Source organism: Syngnathoides biaculeatus, chromosome 6 (genome assembly GCF_019802595.1).
Source record: "Syngnathoides biaculeatus isolate LvHL_M chromosome 6, ASM1980259v1, whole genome shotgun sequence".
NCBI classification, from domain to species: Eukaryota; Metazoa; Chordata; class Actinopteri; order Syngnathiformes; family Syngnathidae; genus Syngnathoides; species Syngnathoides biaculeatus.
In genome coordinates, this window is record NC_084645.1 from 10,444,813 (window position 1) to 10,467,340 (window position 22,528).

The 22,528-nt window shown below is 42.3% G+C and overlaps 1 protein-coding gene across 2 annotated transcripts in view; it reads left to right on the forward strand.

Moving 5' to 3' along the window:
• Nucleotides 1-22,528, forward strand: part of hydin (HYDIN axonemal central pair apparatus protein) — a 136,664-nt gene that overhangs the window by 22,613 nt on the left and 91,523 nt on the right. For both annotated transcript variants that reach the window (XM_061822146.1, XM_061822147.1), the window contains exons 18-25: nt 2,487-2,725; nt 2,818-3,079; nt 13,672-13,815; nt 13,943-14,086; nt 16,946-17,038; nt 17,427-17,647; nt 21,254-21,341; nt 22,072-22,281. In XM_061822146.1, coding sequence (XP_061678130.1) covers nt 2,487-2,725; nt 2,818-3,079; nt 13,672-13,815; nt 13,943-14,086; nt 16,946-17,038; nt 17,427-17,647; nt 21,254-21,341; nt 22,072-22,281 — 1,401 coding nt within the window. The remainder of the gene's footprint in view (nt 1-2,486; nt 2,726-2,817; nt 3,080-13,671; nt 13,816-13,942; nt 14,087-16,945; nt 17,039-17,426; nt 17,648-21,253; nt 21,342-22,071; nt 22,282-22,528) is intronic.

Consider the following 22,528-nt stretch of genomic DNA (forward strand, 5'->3'; position numbering starts at 1 on the left):
CACTTTAGGGAGGTTCAACTTCAGAATTTAAAGGTTATTGTGGACTATTATGAAAATAGGTGCACCATTCAACTTACCTTTTTAGTTGATAACATAATGTACCATCTGAACATGGCACTTGATGACAAAAGGATGGTAAGAGAGAGTCCAGATAGTGAGACGGGTCAGCGCGATCCCATTTAGTACCAAGTTGTGTTGTCTGTGTTTGCAAAACTATCCATCATAAAATACACTGTACAGAGCGGTGCAGATCATGGTGTTCATGTTCAGGTCACCATTTGTGTGTCTCTTCAAAAAGTCAATCCATCACTTTTCATTTTCTCTTGTATTTGAGACCTTAAAAAAATGTCAAACTTGTTCCATAAATTAAGGCATACAACAAAGATACATTTTCAGTGCACGCTGGAGTGGCAAATCCGCCTTGTTATTTGCACAGCTAACTCTCATCTGAGCAGCATACCCACACGAAACATCACTTTGTCCTTATAGAGTGGGGGAGGGAAATCGCATTAGAATTTATATGCCACCTCTTCGTCATGTCACAGGGCTATATTTTAGCACCCCCTGTCCACACACGGACACACACACATGCTAACATACACACAAAGTCAGGAATATCCAATGCTTTAGCTGCAGTGCCTTGTGAAAGTATTCAGGCTCCTTGAACTTTACAACCTTTCACCACATTTCAGGCTTCAAACATAAAGATATAAAATTATTATTTTTTTGTCAACTTTCTTGGATATTTTATACTTTTTTAACAAATAAAAAAACTGAAAAGTGGGGCGTGCAATATTATTTGGACCCTTTAATTTCAGTGCCGCAAACTCACTCCAGACGTTCAGCAGAGACGTGAGCATCTCTGAATGATCCAATGTTGACTGATGATGATAAATAGAATCCACCTGTGTGTAATCAAGTCTCCATATAAATGCACCTGCTCTGTGATAGTCTCAGGGTTCTGCTTAAAGTGCAGAGAGCATCATGAAGATCCAAGGAAAACACCAGGCAGGTCCGAGATACTATTGTGGAGAAATTTAAAGCCGGATTTGGATACAAAAAGATTTTAAGTTTTAAACATCTCAAGGAGTACTGTGCAAGTAATCATATTGAAATGGAAGGAGTATCAGACCACTGGAAATCTACCAAGACCCGGCCGTCCCTCTAAACTTTCACCTCGAACAAGGAGAAGACTGATCAGAGATGCAGTCAAGAGGCCAATCATCACTCTGGATGAACTGCAGAGATCTACAGCTGAGGTGGGAGAGTCTGTCCATAGGACAACAATCAGTCGTACACTGCACAAATCTGGCCTTCATGGAAGAGTGGCAAGAAGAACTATATCCATTAAAACATCTCGTTTAAACTTTGCCACAAGCCTCCTGGGAGACACCACAAACGTGGAAGAAAGTGCTCTGCTCAGATGAAACCAAAATCGAACTGTTGGAGTCTGCAAAAGACATGAGAATGGGATGGAGATTTGTCTTCCAACAGGACAAAGATCCCAAACATAAAGCCAAATCTACAATGGAATGGTTCACAAATAAACCTATCCAGGTGTTAAAACCGTCAAGTCAAAGTCCAGTCCTGAATCCAATCGGGAATCTGTGGCCAGAGCTGAAGACTGCTGTTTACAAGCGCTCTCCATCCAACCTCACTGTGCTCGAGCTGTTTTCCAAGGAAGAAGTGGCAAGAATTTCAGTCTCTCAATGTGCAAAACTGATATAGACATACCCCAAGTGACTTCCAGCTGTAATTGCAGCAAAAGGTAGTGCTACAAAGTATTAATGCAAGGGGGCCAAATAATATTGCACGCCCCACTTTTCAGGTTTTTATTTGTTAAAAAAAGTTTAAAATACCCAATCAATTTTGTTCCACTTTACAATGGTGTCCAACTTGTTGTTGATTCTTGACAAAAAATTCTAATTTTATATCTTTATGTTTGAACCCTGAAATGTGGCGAAAGGTTCAAAAGTTCAAGGTGGCCAAATATTTTCACAAGGCACTGTATATATTAAAAATTCAGTACTATATTGTTATTGTTGCATGTTTTCAGCACATTGAACATATTTCCTATATTTAACACAGAAGCACTCTTGAGTGGGACTTAAGACAGAAGCCATATGAAATACTGTGGTCAATGGGCACATTTTCCACATTATGTTTTTCTCACTGGACTAGTTCTTCCTTCATATTGTACAAATCCAACACTCTGAAAGCCACATTTGTCATTTGCAATTTCAGAAATATCTGAAGTTGTTCAAAGCAAAAATTGATACCTGGTAAATCTAAGCATATGGAAATTCAATTGCACACTGCGTCATGTATTTCTCATAGGCTGATCATGACGTACTCAGTTGCGTAATAAGCACTGTGTTTACTACATATATCATGGGACATGTCAAACAGTAGGAAACTGCCCTTACCCTGTTGGGATCATTTGGAAAAAAGAAAAAATAAATAAGACAGATTTTTTGTTTCCATAGAGCCAAGGAAAGTCCCCTTGGCGTGTTGAACCCAGTGAAGGGGAAGTGCCACCACATGCCCAACTGGAGCTTAAGGTTGTGGCAAATCTAAAAGATACACTCTTATTTCAAGACCGACTAGAGATTTCCATCCAAGGCAGTCAAACTCACAATGTTGCCCTGTCTGCTACGGGCACCGGAACCACAATTGTCAGTGACAAACCCTTATACCCAAATCTAGACCTTGGCATACATTTCAGGTAGTATGGATTGATTAAACTCAAAAATATATATGACGTGAAGGCAGATACAATATTGTCTCACATTCTTTTTGACATGTGTCTGTTCTCAGCCATGGATCATGCAACTTCCATTTCAAGGTGACAAACTATGGGCAACGAGTGCACCGACTTTACTGGAAGACAGTGTGCTTACCTGGTAGGACATTCCTGCCCTCCATCTCAGCTACAAAAAAAAGGGATTCTGTTACAAATGGATCATGGGCCTCCCCAAATGAAGACAGACCAGTATTCAATATCAGTCCAACACGTATGGAACTTTTCCCTGGTGGCTCAGTTGACATGGTGCTGAAAGGATCGTCAGACTCCCCCAAGGTGGGATAGTCAAATAGCCCTTAACCCATTTTTTCCACATGTCTATTGTGTACATGTTCATTGGTCACTCTCCACAAGTTACAATAATGGACGCAGCCAAAGAGTTGGGCAAAGCTCAAGTTTTTTTTTTTTTTTTACAGCCCCCATTTCTCACAATTGACATTTTTATTTAACAGACTTCTTTTTCTTTCAGCTTGTCCCATTAGGGGTCACAACAGCGTCTCATCCTTTTCCATTTGAACCCATCTCCTGGATCCTCCTCCTAACACCATCAGGCCCCTCATGATATCCATCAACCTTCTCTTTGATCTTCCTCCAGCTCTCTTGCCTGGTAGTTCCCTCCTCGTCCTCCTTCAAACAATATGCTCACACTGTCACTCTTCGGCCCAAACCATTAATTTGCTTTTTGTAACGTTTCGAAAATATCAAACCTTGGCTGTCCCTCCGATGACCTTATTTCGAATTTTATTCAACATCGTCACTCCCAAGAGTGAACCTCACAATCTTCATGTCTGCCACCTCTACCTCTAGCTTTTTGTTGTCTCGTCAGTCCCATTGTCTGTAATTCGTACATCATGGCTGGCTTCATCACTCTCTTTCCCCTTCATCCTCCCAGTGACTCTTCTGTCACACAACACAATTGACACCTTCCTCCACCCGTTCCAACATGCTTGGACCCATTTCTTCACTTCCTGACCTCACTCAGCATTGCTCTGGACTTTTGACCCTAATATTTAAAATCCTCCAAGCTTGCTATTTCTTCTCTTTGTAGCCTCACACGTCCCCCTCCACCCCTCATTCATGCACATATTTTCTGTCTTCGGCTAATCTTCATTCCACTCCTTTCCTTCATATTACAATATCTGCAAAAATTTAAATCAAACAAAGTACCTCTACCTCCGCTTATGTATGTTAACCTATGCTCCTGCCTTTATCAATCAAATCAATCAAAAGCCTTTAATGTGATTATATGCTGTGCATACAACAAAATGATGAGTGCTTCTCCACAAGGTGCAAGAAGCAATAAAACCTTGGGTAAAAAACAATAGATAAAACATCAAGGCACAGTTATTGCTAAAATAAATAAATGCACAAAAGTGCTGTTGCATAATATTCCATTGCAGTCCTGTTATTTCAATGGTTTGAGTTCAAGGAGTTGATGGCTCTGGGGACAAAACCTGTCCTTGAATCTGGTTGTCCGTGTTTTGTGGGACCTGTACTGACTGCCAGAGGGCAACAGGTTAAACAGGTGATGACCAGGAATTGAAGAGTCCTTTACAATATTAGTGGCTCTGTGATAGCAGGAGTTGGCACTGTCCTCTAGGGAGGGCAGAGAGCAGCCAGTGATCCTCTGGGCACTGTCGACCACTCTTTGCACAGCTTTCCTGCGTACCACACTGTGATGCAGTATGTGAGGATGCTCTCCATGGTGGTTCTGTAGAAGGCCTGCAGCAGCTTAGCTTCCAAGTTGTTCTTCCTGAGCACTCTCAGGAAGTGGAGTCGCTGCTGGGCCTTTTTCACCACTGCAGTGGTATTTTACAGTCCAAGTGAGTTTGTCCGTGATGTAGACTCCCAAAAATTTGAAGGAGTGAACCCTCTCCACACACTCCCCATTGATGAACAGTGGGACTGGGTCGACGCCACACTCCCGGAAGTCCAGGATGATTTCCTTCGTCTTTGTGGTGTTCAGTGTAAGGTTGTTGGCAGAACACCACTTTGACAATTTACCAGTCTTGTTTCTGTAGGCAGACCTATCTACTTTTGAGATGAACCCGATCACAGTGGTGGGCTGGTATGGAGTCATATGTGTACAGAGAATATAGCAGAGGGCACTCTTTGTCTGTCTCAGATACTCAGACCTACTTCGTCCAGCTCCTCGCAGAATTTATTTTTCACCTGTTGGTCAAATGCTACCTGAGCAGCATAGCCTCTAATCAGATTATACATTAGTGTTCAAAATAAAACCGGACTCATCGTCAGAAGAAAAAGCATAATGCACAGAGCCTACAACTGAGTGTAGGGACTTTGAATGTTGGGACTATGAAAAGAAAAGCTCAGGAGTTTGTTTACATGATATTAAGGAGAAATGTTGATATATTGTGCATCCAAGAGAGCAGGTGGAAAGGTAGTAAGGCTAGAAGTTTAGGAGCAGGGTTTAAATTATTCTACCACGGAGTAGATGGGAAGAGAAATGGAGTAGGGGTTATTTTAAAGGAAGAGCTAGCTAAGAATGTCTTGGAGCTGAAAAGAGTATCAAATCAAGTGATGAGACTAAAAAATGAAATTGAGGGTATTGTGTATAAAGTGGTTAGTGGCTATGCCCCACAGGTAGGATATGACCAAGAGTTGAAAGAGAAATTCTGGAAGGAACTAGATGAAGTAGCTCTGAGCATCCCAGACGGAGAGGGAGTTGTGATTGGTTCAGATTGTAATGGACATATTGGTGAAGGAAAACAGGGTGATGAAGAACTGATGGGTAAGTACGGCATCCAGGAAAGAAAAATTTGAGAGACAGATGGTGGACTTTGCAAAAAAGATGGAGATGGCTGTAGTGAACACTTATGTCCAAAAGAGGGAGGAACATATAGTGACCTAGAAGAGCGGAGGTAGAAGCACACAGGTGGATTATATTTTGTGCAGACAATGTAATGTGAAGGAGGTTACTGACTGTAAAGTAGTGGTGGGGGAGAGTGTAGCTCGACAGCATTGGATGGTGGTGTGTAGGATGTCTCTGGTGGTGGGTAGGAAGATTAAGAAGACAAAGTTAGAGCAGAGAACTATGTGGTGGAAGCTGAGAAAGGAAGAATGTTGTGTGGGCTTTGGAAAAGAGGTGAGACAGGCTCTCGATGGACAGCAGAAGCTCCCGGAAGACTGGACTACTACAGCCAAGGTAATCAGAGAGACAGGAAGGAGAGTAAAAAGAGATTTAGCGAAGAGGAAGTGGGACACTGAGAGGACTGAGAAGAGGCGAAAGGAGTACATTGAGATGCGACGTAGGGCAAAGGTAGAGGTGGCCAAGGCTAAACAAGAGGCATATGACGACATGTACACCAGGATGGACACAAAAGGAGAAAAGGATCTCTACAGGTTGGCCAGACAGAGGGATAGAGATGGGAAGGATGTGCAGCAGGTAAGGGTGATTAAGGACAGAGATGGAAATGTGTTGACTGGTGCCAGTAGTGTCCGAAATAGATGGAAAGAATACTTTGAGAAGCCGATGAATGAAGAAAATGAGAGCAAAGGAAGAGTAGAAGAGGCAAGTGTGAAGAACCAAGAAGTTTCAATGATTAGTAAGGAGGAAGTTAGAAAGGCACGACAAAGGATGACAAACGGAAAGACAGTTGGTCCTGATGACATACTCGCGGAGGTATGGAAACAATTTCGAGAGATGGCTGTGGAGTTTTTGACCAACTTATTCAACAGAATACTAGTTGGCGAAAAGATGCCTGAAGAATGGAGAAAAAGTGTACTAGTTCCCATTTTTAAGAACAAAGGTGATGTTCACAGCTGTTGGAATTATAGAGGAATAAAGTTGATAAGCCACACAATTAAGTTATGGGAAAGAGTAGTGGAGGTTACACTCAGGACAGAATTAAGTATCTGCGAGCAACAGTATGGTTTCATGCCTCGAAAGAGTACCACAAATACATTATTTACCTTGAGGATGCTAGTGGAAAAGTACAGAGAAGGTCAGAAGGAGCTACATTGTGTCTTTGTGGATCTAGAGAAAGCCTATGACAGAGTACCAAAAGAGGAACTGTGGTACTGCATGCGTACGTCTGGTGTGGCAGATAAATATGTTAGAATAGTACAGGACATGTATGAGGGCAGGAGAACAATGGTGAGGTGTGCCTTAGGTGTGTCAGAAGAATTTAAGGTGGAGGTGGGACTGCATCAGGGATCAGCTGTGAGCCCCTTCCTGTTTGCAGTGGTAATGGATAGGCTGACAGACGGGGTTAGACTGGAATCCCCTTGGACCATGATGTTCGCAGATGATATTGTGACATGCAGTGAAAGCAGTGAGCATGCAGAGGAACAATTAGAAAGATGGAGACATGCACTGGAAAAGAGAGGAATGAAGATTAGCCGAAGTAAAACAGAATATATGTGCGTGAATGAGTGGGGTGGAGGGTGAAGCGATACCACAGGTGGACAACTTCAAATATTTAGCGTCAACAATCCAGAGCAATGGTGAGTGTGGAAAGGAAGTGAAGAAATGGGTCAAGCAGGTTGGAACAGCTGGCGGTGTCACGACGAGGCTGGAGGGCGGACCCAAATGCACGACTCCAGAGGCAAGCAGGTAGAGTACAAAAGCCTTTATTCGGTCTGAGGTCTATGCTCAGCAAGTCAGTCCGTAAGAGCAGCAGTAGCAGAAGAGGCCGGCTTACTTGGATGGTCCAGGAACAGGCGAGGGTCGGTACACGGCAGGTCAGGTATACAGGAGAACGTTCAAAGCAGGCAGAAGTCTCAAGGGAGTCAGGCTTACGGGGTGAGTGAGAGAACAGGCGAAGGTCGGTACACACAGGTTGTCGATCAGGGATACGAGAGTGGTGGAACGGGACATGAAGCTCAACGATTTGGCGGTGGACTAGTTGTCCCCCGTGTCCTATAAATACCGGGTGTACTCAGCCAAACCAGGGTGCAGGTGTGTGCCGACTAATTGGCTAACCACACCCAGGCTGGGGAGGATGCCAGGAGCATGACAGGCGAAAGGTGTCTGGTGTGTTATGTGACAGAAGAGTCTCTGCTAGGATGAAGGGCAAAGTTTAGAAAACAGTGGTGAGGCCGGCCATGATGTAAGGATTAGAGACTGTGGCACTGAAGAAACAACAGGAAGCAGAAATGGAGGTAGCAAAAATGAAGATGTTGATGTTCTCGCTCAGAGTGAGCAGGTTGGATAGGATTAGAAAGCCAAAGTTGGATGTTTTGGAGACTAGGTTCGAGAGAGCAGACTTCAATGGTTTGGACATGTTCAGAGGCGAGAGAGTGAGTATATTGGTAGAAGGGTGCTGAGGATGGAGCTGCCAGGCAAAAGAGCGAGAGGAACACCAAAGAGAAGGTTAATAGATGTTGTGAGGGAAGACATGAAGGCAGTTGGGGTTAGAGAGGAAGTGCACGAGATGGGCAAAGATGGAAAAAGATGACACGCTGTGGCGACCCCGTACGGGACAAGCCGAAAGGAAAAGAAGAAGTGTTCAAAATAATACCAGTCTAATGTGACTAATGAGATTATTCTATGTTTTCAGTATATTTTTTTATAGCTGCATATCAAACAAGTAACAAGTAAGTGCAGTAGAGTTTCAGAAAACCAACAAGACTCAGCATTCATGATGTACACACTCTTAAAGATGTGCAACTGGGCAGTTTGTTGAAAGGAGTGTGATGAAGAAAATAGCAGTGTGGCATTGAATCAGTGAGCTCAACAATTTTTGAAAAACAGGTGTGAATCAGGTGCTTCCTATTTCAGGATGAAGCCAGCACCTGTTGAACATGCATTTCTCCTTGAAAGCCTGAGGAAAATGGGTCATTCAATACAAAACAGTGGATGTTGATTAAAGGTTTGATTGAAGAGGGGAAACCCTTTAAGAGGTGCAAATAAAATATAGGCTGTTCTGCTAAAATGATCTCTAATACCGTAAAATAGAGGACCAAACCAGAGACACGTGGCAGGAAACAGAACACAACCATCAAAATAACTAGAATGGCAAAGGCTCATCCAATGATCAGCTCCAGAATGATGAAAGACAGCCTGGAGTTCCCTGTAAGGAGAGTGACAGTAAGAAGATGTCTGTCTGAAGCTAATATATTTACAAGAATCCGCCATAAAGTCCAGTTGTTAAAAAAGGCATTTGCAGAGGAGGCTACAATTTGTCATAGAAGACATCAACTGGCCTCGAGAAATATGTTGTGGACTGATGAGAGTAAAATAGTTCTGTTTGGGTTAAGGGGCGGCCTTGTGAAGCATTATGGTGCAAGCATCATTATATGGGCATGTTTCTCTTTCTACTGTGTTGCGCCTATTTATCGCATACCAGGGATCATGGATCGGTTTTCATATGTCAAAGAATTTGACAAGGTAATGTTGCCTTATGCTGAAGAGGACATGCCCTTGAAATTGGTGTTTCAACAAGATAATAACCCAAACACACTAGTAAACATGTAAAGTCTTGGTTCGCAACCAACAGTTTATGTCATGGATTGGCCATCCCAATCCCTGGACGTTAATCCAATGGAAAGCTTGTGGGTTGACATAAAAAAATGCAGTTTCTGAAGCAAAACCAAGAAATGCAAATGAATTGTAAAATGTCGTTAAGGAATCTTGGAGTGGAATAGCAGCTGAAAGGTGCCACAAGTTGGTAGACTCCATGCCAAACAGATGTGAAGCAGTTCAAAGGATTGGTAAATCCTAGCAACGAAACAGTTTGTACAAAATGGTTTTTTTTGTAAAGTTTATAGATTGTTCATCATTGTCTTGTGAGCACCATTTGCCTTTTCCTCCATCCCCCACGATGGCTTTCCCTTGTCATTCACCCTTCTCTTTGCATAGTCATCCAACGCCAAAGGTACATGAACATCCATCCATCCATTTTCTTAGCCGCTTATCCTCACAAAGGTCGCGGGGAGTGCTGTAGGCTATCCTACCTGTCAACGGGCAGGAGGCCGGGTACACCCTGAACTGGTTGGTATTGCAGGGCACATAGAGACAAACAGCCGCACTCACAATCACACCTAGGGGTAATTTAGAGTGTCCAAAAAATGTTGGACGCTTTGGGGATGTGGGAGGAAAGTGGAGTGCCCGGAGAAAACCCACGTAGGCACGGAGAGAACATGCAAACTCCACACAGGCGGGTCCAGGATTGAACCCGAGACCTCAGAACTGTGACGCCAACGCTTTCCAACTGTCCCACCATGCCGACATGTCATGTTGTCCCTTCTCCCTATTCAAAGTCTCTCGCTATTTAACCCTCTAGGTTAAAAGCTGATTTTATTTATTTATTTATCTCAAGCATTCCACCCATAAGCATTCCAAATGTTTTCACTCTGTCAAATTTGTTTTCATTGAGAAGCTTAGAATTTTGAATGTATTTTATTTTGGCATTGGAGTTCGACATTTTCCACTTTTTATTGTTATGTGTAGGTAGAAGGAACATGTTGAATAGCCTTTATAATCATAGAACTCTGACTGGGTGTAATAGCTGGGAATCATCTCAAGCTGGATGAATGTGTCCTTGTGCATATCGTCCTTTCTGAACATCCTCATTGTGGCATCACACAAATGGATAGTTAATTATCCTCCGGCTTGACTCCAATCATAACACTGTTTTTTTCTCCCAGTGATACAATAAAATTCTCAGAGACAACTGTCCACCTGCGCACATAAGTGACTTTTTTAAGTCCCACACACTGAAGTAGTTCAAAATCTCTGCATTTTCCAATCGAATATTCACCTAGGATCACTCCCAAAAGCACCAATAAGCCTCACTACGTGGAACACAATTTGCACTCCTGTGGCTTGACACCACATAATAGTCAGTGGCTGTATTCGTTGTGCCATGTCACACAAGAGGGTCAAAAGTGACATTTGGTGTCCCCCAGCAACCTACTGTGCACCTAGTGTGCCGACCAGCTCCTGGCAATTCAGTCAAATTATTATTGCACACCGTAGAACCATCTGAATATTCAACATTATTTACAACCACAGGTTTAAATCTGTATGGATGTATTCCTCCGTCTTCCCAATCAACCGATAATGCAATTTGTTCATCAGATGAGGATAAATCTGAGAAATCAGCGCTGGCCACAATTGTTTTCCAACGTAAGCAAACCTTTGTTGCCGCGCCTATTACGTCACATCCACGCACATAGGTCATGTGACTCGCCAAAATGACGCCACTCATGACAATTCAGAGTTGCCGATAAAAATCTTCTCAAAACACCATTAAATGGGAGAGGATTAACATCACATTGTCAAGGTACAGTACATATGACATGACCTATTGGATACATTGTCAATCCAAACCACCGGAATTTTCCTTTAATAAGCTTTATACACTAATTTGCACAAACAGAACCACTGGCAAACAACGTCGTCCCAACTTGCTTCAAAACACCCCATGTATGGCAAAACTAGGCAGGATAGGTGTCAAGTTCACCAATCAGCAAAGACACCAGTTCAAGTCTCGCGAGGAGAGAGGAGAGGAACTGTCTCGTACAATTCACCACTGCACTCTCTGATTATCCTCTCAGCACCTCTATTTAGTTTTGAGACGCCCCTTATTTACATGGATGTTACAAAAAGGAGACGACAAGCAAAACAGTTTGAAACAAGGTGTACATGTTTGTTCATGTGCGTGTGTGTGAGATTGCTGAATACATGTGTGTTCATCATTTCTTTAACAGGCAGCAGTTCTAACAGTTCTGATGATTAAATGTTTTTGTTCTTGCTATCTCCTGCTAGGGGGCTGCCACGTTAACTAGGCCAGAGCAAAGCATTTCTTTATTGGAAGCAAATGTATGATAATTATGATCACAATTATTCTTACAGTAGGTGACAGTGATAATTCTGTTGACCTGTGTGTCATTTTTTTTTTTTTTCTAAATCTACTTGAGCCTTTTTGATTCTTTGGGGCCTTTGTACATTAACACAGGAAATTCAGCTATGACAGAATACAAAACAAAAGAAACGCAAAACAAAAGGAAAAATACATTATATTACCATACATGAGCATATTTACAATGAAGAAAATAAGTATTTGAACACCCTGCTATATTGCAAGTTATCACACTCAGAAATCATGGTGGGGTCTGACATTTTCATCGTAGGTGCATGTCCACAGTGAGAGAGCTACTCTAAAAAGAAAAATCCAGAAATCATAATGTATGATTTTTTTAACAATTTAATTGTGTGATACAGCTGCAAAAAGTATTTGAACGCCTTCTGCCCCTCAAAGAACTATTAGTCCGCCTTTAAAAGTCCACTTCCACTCCATCTATTATCCTGAATCATATGCACCTGTGTGAGGTCGTTAGCTGCATAAAGACACATGTCCACCCCATACAATCTGTAAGACTCAAACTTGTGACATGGCTAAGACCAAGGAGGTGTCCAAAGACACTAGAGAAAAAAATTGTACAACTCCACACGGCTGGAAAGGGCTACGGAGAAATTGGCAAGCAGCGTGGTGAAAAAAGGTCCACTGTTGGAGTAATCATTAGAAAATGGAAGACGCTAAACCTGATGGTCAATCTCAATTGGAGTGGAGCCCCATGCAGGATATCACCTCGTGGGGTCTCAATGACCCTTAGAAAGGTGAGGAATTAGCCCAGGACTAGACGACAGGAGTTGGTCAATGACCTGAAAAGAGCTGGGACCATCATTTCCAAGGTGACTGTTGGTAATACACTAAGACCTCCTGGCTTGAAATCATGCATGGCACGGATGGTTCCCCTGCTTAAACCAGTACATGTCAAGGCCCATCTTAAGTTTGCCAATGACCATTTGGATGATACAGAGGATTCTTGGGAGAAGGTTTTGTGGTCAGATGAGACCAAAATGGAACTTTTTGGTCATAATTGCACTAACTGTGTTTGGAGGAAGATGAATGATGAGTTCCATCCCAAGAAAATCCATCCCTACTGTGAAGCATGGGTGTGGTCGCATCATGATTTGGGGGTGTTTTTCTGTACATGGGACAAGACAACTGGACTGTATGAAAGAGGGTTATGACTGCGGCCATATATTGTAAGATTTTGGGGAACAACCTATTTCCCTCAGTCACAGCATTGAAGATGGATCGTGGCTGGGTCTTTCAACGTGACAATGACCCAAAGCACACAATTAGGAAAACCAAGGAATGGCTCTGTAAGAAGCATATCAAGGTTATGCCGGGGCGTAGCCTGTCTCCAGACCTAAACCCAATAGAAAATCTTTGGAGGGAGCTGAAACTGTGTTTCTCAGCAAGAGGCAAGAAACCTGTCTGATATAGAGAAGATCTGTGTGGAGAAGTGGGCCAAAATCCCTCCCGCAGCATGTGCAAACCTGGTGAACAACTACAGGAAACATTTGACCTCTATAATTGCAAACAAAGGCTACTGTTCCAATTATTAACACTGGTTTTCTCAGGTGTTCAAAAACCTATTTGCAGCTGTATCACACAAATAAATTATTAAAAAAAAAAATCATACATTGTGATTTCTGGATTTTTCTTTTTAGATTATCTCTCTCACAGTGGACATCCACCTATGATGAAAATTTCAGACCCCTCCATGATTTGTAAGTGGGATAACTTGGGTGTAACCAGGGTGTTCAAATACTTATTTTCATCACTGTAACATGCCCTATCAGGGCTCTTTGTGCCAGCACATATTCTACTTATTCACATACACACACATTTCAAACAAGTTAATTAGTTATAGGCCTTCTACTTTTATTTATTGTCATTTGGCACAAAAAATGTTGAAATAACACTATGAATTAAACAACTAACACAGTGGTCAAACAGTATTCAAGTTAGTACATTGACACCACTTCAAAGCATAACTAAGCCTAAATTCTATATCTTTATACAAGTCTGAATTATTTGTCTCCTCAGGTTGTGAGAGAGCATCTTGTCTGCTGTGGTATTGTGGGTCATCAGGGAATTAAAGAGCATATCTTTTCTGTGGAGGTGATGTGCCAGTTTGTGACCCCTATGCTCAGCATGTCCTCCCAGAAGCTGAATTTCTACATAGAAAAGGTTGATCAAATAACTCTCTGTCATGAATTCCTAACCTTCATATCTGATGGCATGTATGTATGTATATATATATATATATATATATTATATATATATATATATATATATATATATATATATCTAACAGCTCCCGGGAGAAGAGTTGGCCCAACTGTATGAGGAGCTGGTTCTTAAGAATGTTTCATCTTTGTCTCTATCCATGGAGCTCTTTCTTGCTCCTCCTTTCTCCCTGTGTGAGGCCCAGGGAGTCCACAGTACTGCTCATACGAAGGTATGTCTTCTTCTTCCCCACTGAAAACAACCTGCTGTATTTTCTGGATGACACCCCCTACTGAAAACAAAGCTACGGCCACTTTGTGTAGCTTTTTCTTTTTTTTTTTTAAATACACTAGCCATCCTTAACCATACGCCACAGATAACGTACACACTGATATGTTCTGAAATTAGATATTCACACAGAAAGACTTCGTAAATGTTTATTTACTTACCTTGTTTCCAAAAAGTTACTTTGATCGGGCATTAAAACATCTCAAAGATAACAGAAAAATATTGTTTTAATTCTAGCTCCTCCTCTTCACTCAAAGCACTGAAGTCGTCGTTTTCAGTATCGAAGTTGAAGAGCCTCAGAAAGTCTGTAAAAAGTTGCCATTCCCAATGGATAGGTTTCCAATTACCCATCATCCCTTGGGACGGCCTCTATCTTCTGTGTCGTAGAGTTTAGAGAACATAGGTGATAGGTGAAGTTTTTTTCTATCGTTAATTTATCCGATTGGTCTGAGAGTTATGACGTCGTAGAAAAAGGGAATCCTGGGACTGTGGTGATGTCATTAGAAACCTATCGATGATGCACTGCAGTTTGGGCATGCGCTTATGCCTCCAATATACAGTAGAAAAAGAAAACATTTCTTTTAGCCTGCACAGAAGAAGAAGAATCTACTTCAATTATGTGTAGAGGAAGATGAAGCTACCTCGAGCGTGTGTAGAAGAAAGACTGCGCTACTTTTTGGTGGGCTCATTGCAAACATGACATGCACTCAAGCAAAACATCCATGCATCGATTTAATATTTTTAATCTAATTAAAGACGAGATAAAAATAACATTGAGAGCAACTGAGAGACTGAAATGATGTGTGAAGGAGACTTCCTGAGGCTCTTCAACCCAGAGACTGAGGACAACGACTTCAGTGGTTTGCATGAACAGAAGCAGGGGGAATAAAAACAATGATTTTTCTGTTTGGTTTGAGCCATGTTACTGCCATTTTACAGTCACTGTTTGGAAACAAGGTATGGAAATAAACATTTACTAAGTCTTTCTGTGTGAATATCTTATTTCACAATGTAATTGTGCGTATGGTTTATCTCTGCTTTGATTGGTCAGGAATAAAAAAAAAACAAAGTCACAGAGTGGGTGCTGTTTATTAACCATTGGGTGCTGACGTCTGGAAAATACAGCATCCATCCATCCATCCATTTCTTGATCCATTCATCCTCCTCCGTTGAATCATGAGCAGTGATCCTATTTTGCTTCCATAGCATGGTATCCTCTGTGCCATCCACGGCATTTGTAAGGAAACATTTTTTTTAATCCCAAGGAGTATTAGCTCTGTGGTTAGAGCACTGGTTTGGTAAACCAGGGGTTGTGGCTTCATATCCCACTGGGGCCTCCACTCCGTAAGAAGGGTTGTGTCAGGAAGGGCATCCGGCATAAAAATTGTGCCAAACATATATGTGCGTTCATCTGAGATGACACGCTGTGGGGACCCCGAAAGGGACAAACTGAAAGAAATTTACTATTTTTTTTAATCCCAAGAGTTTTGGTTCTGCGGCCCAGCCTCTCACCTTCCACCGCTATTAAAACAATGAAAGCTCAAAATACATAGAAACAAACGTAATGGACACATTTGAAAAAAAAGCAAGCATTTCAACTGTGTCCGCGCTCCAGTTTTATTTTATTTTTAAATGTGCATTGTAGTCCACAGTTTTTGTCTTAGTTTAAGTTAAAACAAACTCAAGGGCAGTCGTTTCTGATGTAGCAACAGTAGCAACAAATATGCTACACTAATGATCGTAAAATGCAACGCTCCCACGAGATCAGGGAGCTCAGGTTTGTGGCCCACATTACCGTTATATAGATAAATGTGTAATATAAGACATCGAGTATCATATCGAAATGTATATGTCTACTTTTTTTTACCACTCTATGTACCTGTTTACAACTATACAATGTGACATTTTTTTTTTTCATTCAGACTTAAATAGATTGCTCTCCATTGACTTTTTGAAAATATTTTTGGAAAGGTTTGCACATTATATACAAGATATTACGGTATATTCTTTACTGTAGTTCTTTGTTCTGGTTCACTTGGAAACCTGAGGTGATGGCCAATCCAGGAGGGCACCTGGGCAATTCCCCGTCCTAATGCTTGGGTAAGGGAAGGACTAGTGTGCTTTTTCCGGATGATCAGTCACTCGTCCGGAGAGCCTCTAGACTGGGGACCACTCCTGGAATCCCAGTTCTGACTCACTGTTTTGGAAAATCTTTTTCTGACACCACAAGTAAGGAAGCAATCATGTCTTTGTGGAGTTTTTATTATGAAAAGAAAGGAAAGTCTTTGCAAAGAGAGGAAAAGTTACAAGTCTTATGAGTTGCCACCCCTTACTGAGACAGTAAGTTCTTTAGTTCAGACTAAAACTCCCTTTGTTATATCAAAGTGAGAAAGAGAAAAAGAAAACAAAACATTTATCTATGTCCAGCTGCACCAAATATTACTTACATTGAACCATTAGTCACAGCACAACATCTTGCTTGAAGCTTGAAGACACAACAGCCTCTGAAGGTTGAATGCAGAACTAATAAGACCAATAGAAATAATATTTGGTATAGTATATAAATAAAAAAATATTTTTATGCTTAGAGAAGCTCCAAACATTTTGTCACCCCAATGGCAAAATACATATTGGCTCCAGTATATTTGTACAATATGTTTAGCAATGCAGGAAAAAAAATTAGTATCTGCTACGATAATTACTGCTACTACTGCTACTAAAATATGTTGATGATTTTTGCATTCGATCCACTGAGAATCCTGAAGGACTGAAGTCATAATATTTGTGTGTGTGTTTTAATCAGAGCATTACAGTAGTTCAAGGGGAAGAGACTCACTTGTGGATATGTTTTGATCCAACGTGCTTCAATGGTCAATTGTCACAAGTCGTGGATCAGGTAACAAAGTTTATTTGTGTTTAGTTTTTGAGGGGAGTAAAAGTATTTGAAAGCATTTCAATAGCTAAACTTAACCAATTGTAAGTGGTCTACAAGTTGTGTTTTAAAGCCCTACCTGGTTGAAAAAAATATGTAATCTTCAGACTTGTTAACAGCTGTTATCCTGTGTCATCAAAAAGACTCAGCTATCTTGGCAGGCAGCTTTGTTTATCGCTACATACATTACCAATAACTACATAGTTACTATGATATATTATGTAATATGAAAGCTTTTGAAAAATGTATTAATATTTTAAAATTAAAGAACATGAATCAACATTTATAATAAAATAAGAAAAGAAAGAAACTGTATATGTAAAAAAAAATTTTTCTTGGTCTTGTTTTCCAGACGCTCAACATCCGCTACATAGGACACCCACAGCAAGACAAGGTGGAACTGCATGCAGAAGTCCATTATCCCAACCTCCATTTTTCTTCCACAACAGTGGATTTTGGCAGTGTTCTGAACTCCACAGAAAATCACCAGGAAGTTAAAATGACAAACTGTTCTCCATTGCCGGTATTTTACCGCTGGGCCTGTTTGGTGGATCATACAGAGTGTGCCATCAGGTACATTAACACTGAAACACAAAAAGATCATTTGTCATTTTATGCAACAATCATATTTTCAGTGGGCCACCAGCACCAAATGTGATTTTGTAATGGGTTCTTTCAACAAAGCTGAGGAAAAATTAATTCCGCTGTGAGATTAAGGAGACTGGAACGTCTGCCTCCCTTTTATGCCGGAAGAGTTCCACTCTGTCACAATGTAATGGTTTCCAGCTAATCGCAGGGCACATAGAGCGAAGCACCAGTCACATTTAGAATCACACCTGAGGTTAATTTAGAGTCTCCAATTAATGCATGTTTTTGGAACGTGGGACGAAATCGGGAGTGGCCAGAGAAATCCCACGCACGCATGGGGAGAACATGCAAACCCCGCACAGCCAGGGCAGCAATTTGAACCCCAGTCCTCAGAAGTCTGAGACCAACCCTCTAACCATTTGTGCCACCGTGCCGCCAGAAAAGTGAATCATTACATATATTTAACAATGAAATATTAAATATATTTATGTTGCATGAAACTGTAATGCTCCACCCTGTGAGAGAAGGATGAGACAAGATAGGCCAGAACAAGGACAGGAGAAGAAGCATGCAGGACAAGGGTCAGTTATCCAGCAATACAATTGAAGTGGGGTGGGACTGCGTAAGTGTCATGATCCTGCTGCTCCAGCTCGGGCTGTGTGGGTGCCCGTGCGCTCGCGCTAATTGAGAGGCACACACCTTCGCCCCATGCAGTCTGATTATCCCGTGTATAAATAGGGCCCCGATGACGTCTGGTGCTTCGCCAGATCATTGGGGTTCATAACCCGTTCCAGCACTCTCGTATCCCTGATCGTCAACCCGTGTGTACCGACCTTCGCCTGTTCTCCGCCCGACCCCGTAAGCCTGACTGCTTTGAGACTTCTGCCTGCCTTGATCGTTCTCCCGTGTACCGACTCCTGCCTGCCCGCACACCTGCTCTCTTCGTCCGACGTCCCAACTACCGCTGCTGCACCTGACTGCCTGCCCGATCCCCGACCTTCAAATAATAACTGTTTTTCCCCAAACTACCTTGCATCTGATGAATCCTGCATTTGGGTCCTACCTTCGTTCCGATGGGTCGTGACAGTAAGTAAATCATAGAATATAAGTAGGGTGCGGGGGTTACCCACAACCAATTTGCATATACCTGCGTGATTTGTCGCAATAAGTGAGTGGTCCCACACCGAGTGGAAGAGTCCCAGGGGTGTGCCTATGGACACATGCAAATGAATTCATGGAAATGAATTCAATGTACATGTACAAAGACTGACAGAAATATTCTATAATTGTTGTGCCTGCAAGGAGGAGGCTAAGGACCCCACCCAATGACTTAAGAACAGAACTGGGCTCACATGTCCATCCAAGAGCAACCAGGTGTACAGGATACATCCCACACCGAGGGATCCAGGGAGGTTTGTCGGCCACTCCATGGTGCTCCGACAACTGCCTACTCAGTGGGGGCCGCAGGGGTCCAAAGCCACTTCCCTCAGCCAACCCTCCACCTCTTCTGCCATTCCAGATGCCCCACAAGCCCCTCCCACCCCACCGCCAGGAGAGCAGGATGCTCCCCCCCAGAACCCGCAGGGCCCGTGATGTGGCTAGTCCCATCCCGAGGACAGGAGACTGTCCCTTGTTTGTTGGAAAGGTGGGCGAATGAGAATGAGTGACCAGACTCAGGATCACCGTCATGCAACAAAGTGCCCACCCACCCCATTCCCATTTCATACTGTGACTGCCAGGTCCCCAGCTGGCAGGCACTTGCCTGACCCCTTGAATCAGTGCCCCTCCTCCAAATATTGTGCTGCATTTAAAATTTGGAGAGCCCATGACAAAGCCCAGGGGTCAGCTCCTCACCTGTGCCTCATTGGCACTAATTATGCCTTGTAGTGTAGCCTCATGTGATGTGTCTGTAGTTGCCAGTTTATTGTATGGGACTGCATGAGTCTGCACGAGTATATAAGCTTCTTGTTTTGTATTTGCCTCTTTGTCACGGCCCAGCATTCCTGTGCCACCACAGTGAAGTCTAGTTAAGTCTTTTTTTTTGCCTTATAGATGTCCATATTTTGGATCTTGGCTTCTGGCACGTACTTTTATGCCTTTTCTCCTGTTGGACTGCTTACCTGTGTATGACCATACCCTATGAACAATGTTTGTGACAGGTTTTATACTTAGTCCATCTTGGGGAGGTCTAAATAGGTCAAATACGTGACATTTAAGAAACATTGTTGTTCAAATACCCCTCCTGGATGTCGTCACCTAGCATGGAGGTGCTATGCAGTCTGGGACTATAGGCTCCGGATGTTGCAAAGTTTCTAGGTGTAGCCAAAGAGTAGAGGGGGTTTGGTTTTGGGGCCTCAGTATTGCAGTTTTTGCAGATGATGTGGTTCTGTTGGTTTGGTGATCTGTTGGTTGGTGATCTCCAACTCTCACTGGACCGCGTTGCAGCCAAGTGTGAAGTTACTGGGATGCGAATCAGCAAAGCACCTCCAAATCTGAGACCATGGTCTTCAGTTGGAAAAGAATGGACTATCCTCTTCAGGTCGGGGATGAGATCCTGCTTCAAGCGGAATACTTCAAGTACCTTGGGGTCTTGTTCACGAGTGAGGAAAGAATGGAACGAGAGATTAACAGCCAGATGTGTGCATTGTTTGCAGTGATGTGGAATTTGTATCGGTCAGTTGTGGTAAAGAAAGGGCTAATCCAAAAGCGGTCGATCTATGTTCCTACCTTCATTCATGATCACAAGCTGTGAGTCGTGACAAAAAGACAAGATCCTGGATACAAGTGGCTGAAATGAGGTTCTTCCGGGAGGACCTCAGAGTCGAGCTGTTGCTTCTTTGCATTGAGAGAAGCGAGATGAGGTGACTTGGGCATCTGATTTGGATGTCTCCCAGCTGCCTCCCTGGACACACTGGAGGGATTAAATCTCTCTGCTGCCCTGGGAACACCTCGGGGTCCCCGCGGAGGAGCTGGAAGAACTGGCTGGGAAGAAGGAAGTCTGGGCGTCCTTGCTAAAACTACTGCCCCCATGAACCGAAATTGGATAAGCGGTAGAAAATGGATAGATGGATGGATTTTGTAATATAGTGTATTAGGTATAAGTATATTTATGTTTACAGCCAAATACCTTTAGTTGTTTATATCCTCACACTGGGGGACGTTTCATGATTGGCTGATTATAAAGGCTTTCACAAATGCTCAACCTTACTGCCATAATGTAAGGCTGGAGGTATTAGTCTTCACTAAGTGGCTGTAGAAAATTCAATTTCTTTCACTTGTTGTTGTCTGTCAATATTTGGAAATCTCTGTGTTCAGCCATCTGTTCAGGTAGCCATTGACAACAAATGGTATTAGATACTGTATTTATGATTCCAATGAAGTCACTTCATCCAGATACTTTTGAGCCGCTGGGTCATATGACTGCCATCAGGTATATTTTTGTAAATCCTTTTACTTTAAAGGTGCAATTATCCATCTCAATCCCCTGTTGAATGTTTTTTTTCATATTGATTGCGAGAAATGTATGTTTGATCTAGCTGTGTTTTTAAGGTTTTTAAATTTTCTATAATAACAATATTTTTCCTCAAAAAGGTCTTCGTACCCATCTACAGCTGCTCTCAGCGATGAATGTATTATACCAGACCAGGACATCCCACAATGCTCAGTGTGTGTGCAAGAGGTAGGCTGCAACATCAACCTAAGCAATAGTTATTATGAAAAGCTCTATACGTAGAGACTCTAGATGCTTCAAGGAATGTACATGTTTTTGGAACTTGGGAAGAAGTCACCTGGGAGTACCAAGGGAAACCAACACAAGCATGGGGAAAACATACAAACTGCACTCAAAAGGGCATGAGCCAATATCAAAACCCAGAACCACAGAGGAAGAAAACATTATTTGGGGGCACATTAGGCTACAAATAAAAAAAAAAAACTTTTTTTGTCTGAAATAAATGCTGACAGCACGGAGGGGTAGCTGGAGAGTGTTGTTCTGAGGACCAGGGTTCAAATCCTGGCCCCACCTGTGTGGAGTTATGTTCTCCATGAGCCTGCGCAGGTTTTCTCCCGGCACTCCAGTTTCCTCCCACATCCCTATAAACATTCATTAATTGTTTAAATTGTCCCTAGTTGTGATTGTGAGTGCGACTGTTGTCGGTCTCCATCTCCCCTGCGATTGTCTGACAACCAGTTCAGGGTCTACCCTGCCTCTTGCCCTTAGACAGCTGGAATTGGTTCCAGCACTCCCATGACCCTCATGATGATAAGCGGGTCAAAAAATGGATGAATTGATGGATGAAATTAATGCTAATAGGGGATACCACGAAATACTCATTAAGATTGTGAAGTCATCTTGTGACAGTTGTAAGGATATCTGTCAAACTGAGCTCATGTTGATGTTCTTTCTGTAGATTTTTGATGTCTTGCCAATGCATGGACATCTGAAACCTGGCGAGCAGCAGCTGGTAACGTTCATTTTCCACGGCCAAGACTTTGTTCAGCGAGAAGTGATCGCACAGTGCCAAGTAGAGCATGGGCCAATATATGACATTAGACTCAGAGGAGAAGCATCAGAGATCAGTTTCAGTCTTGACTCTGCCAGTGTCGACTTTGGTTTGCAGGTATTATTTTATTATGTACTGTATATTACTTTGTAGTATACAACCCCAATTTACTTACATTTACGGATGTAGCACCAAACTGTATTAATTGGAATTAGTTTTCTGAAGTGTTCCTAAGTTCATCTGGTGAAATCCTTTAGACATTGATCTCGGGTTTTGGTGCAGTGACACCTGAGGTATTGAAGGTCACATGGATTCAATGTTGGTTTTGGGCCTTGCCGCTAATATGCGATGATTTCTCCAGATT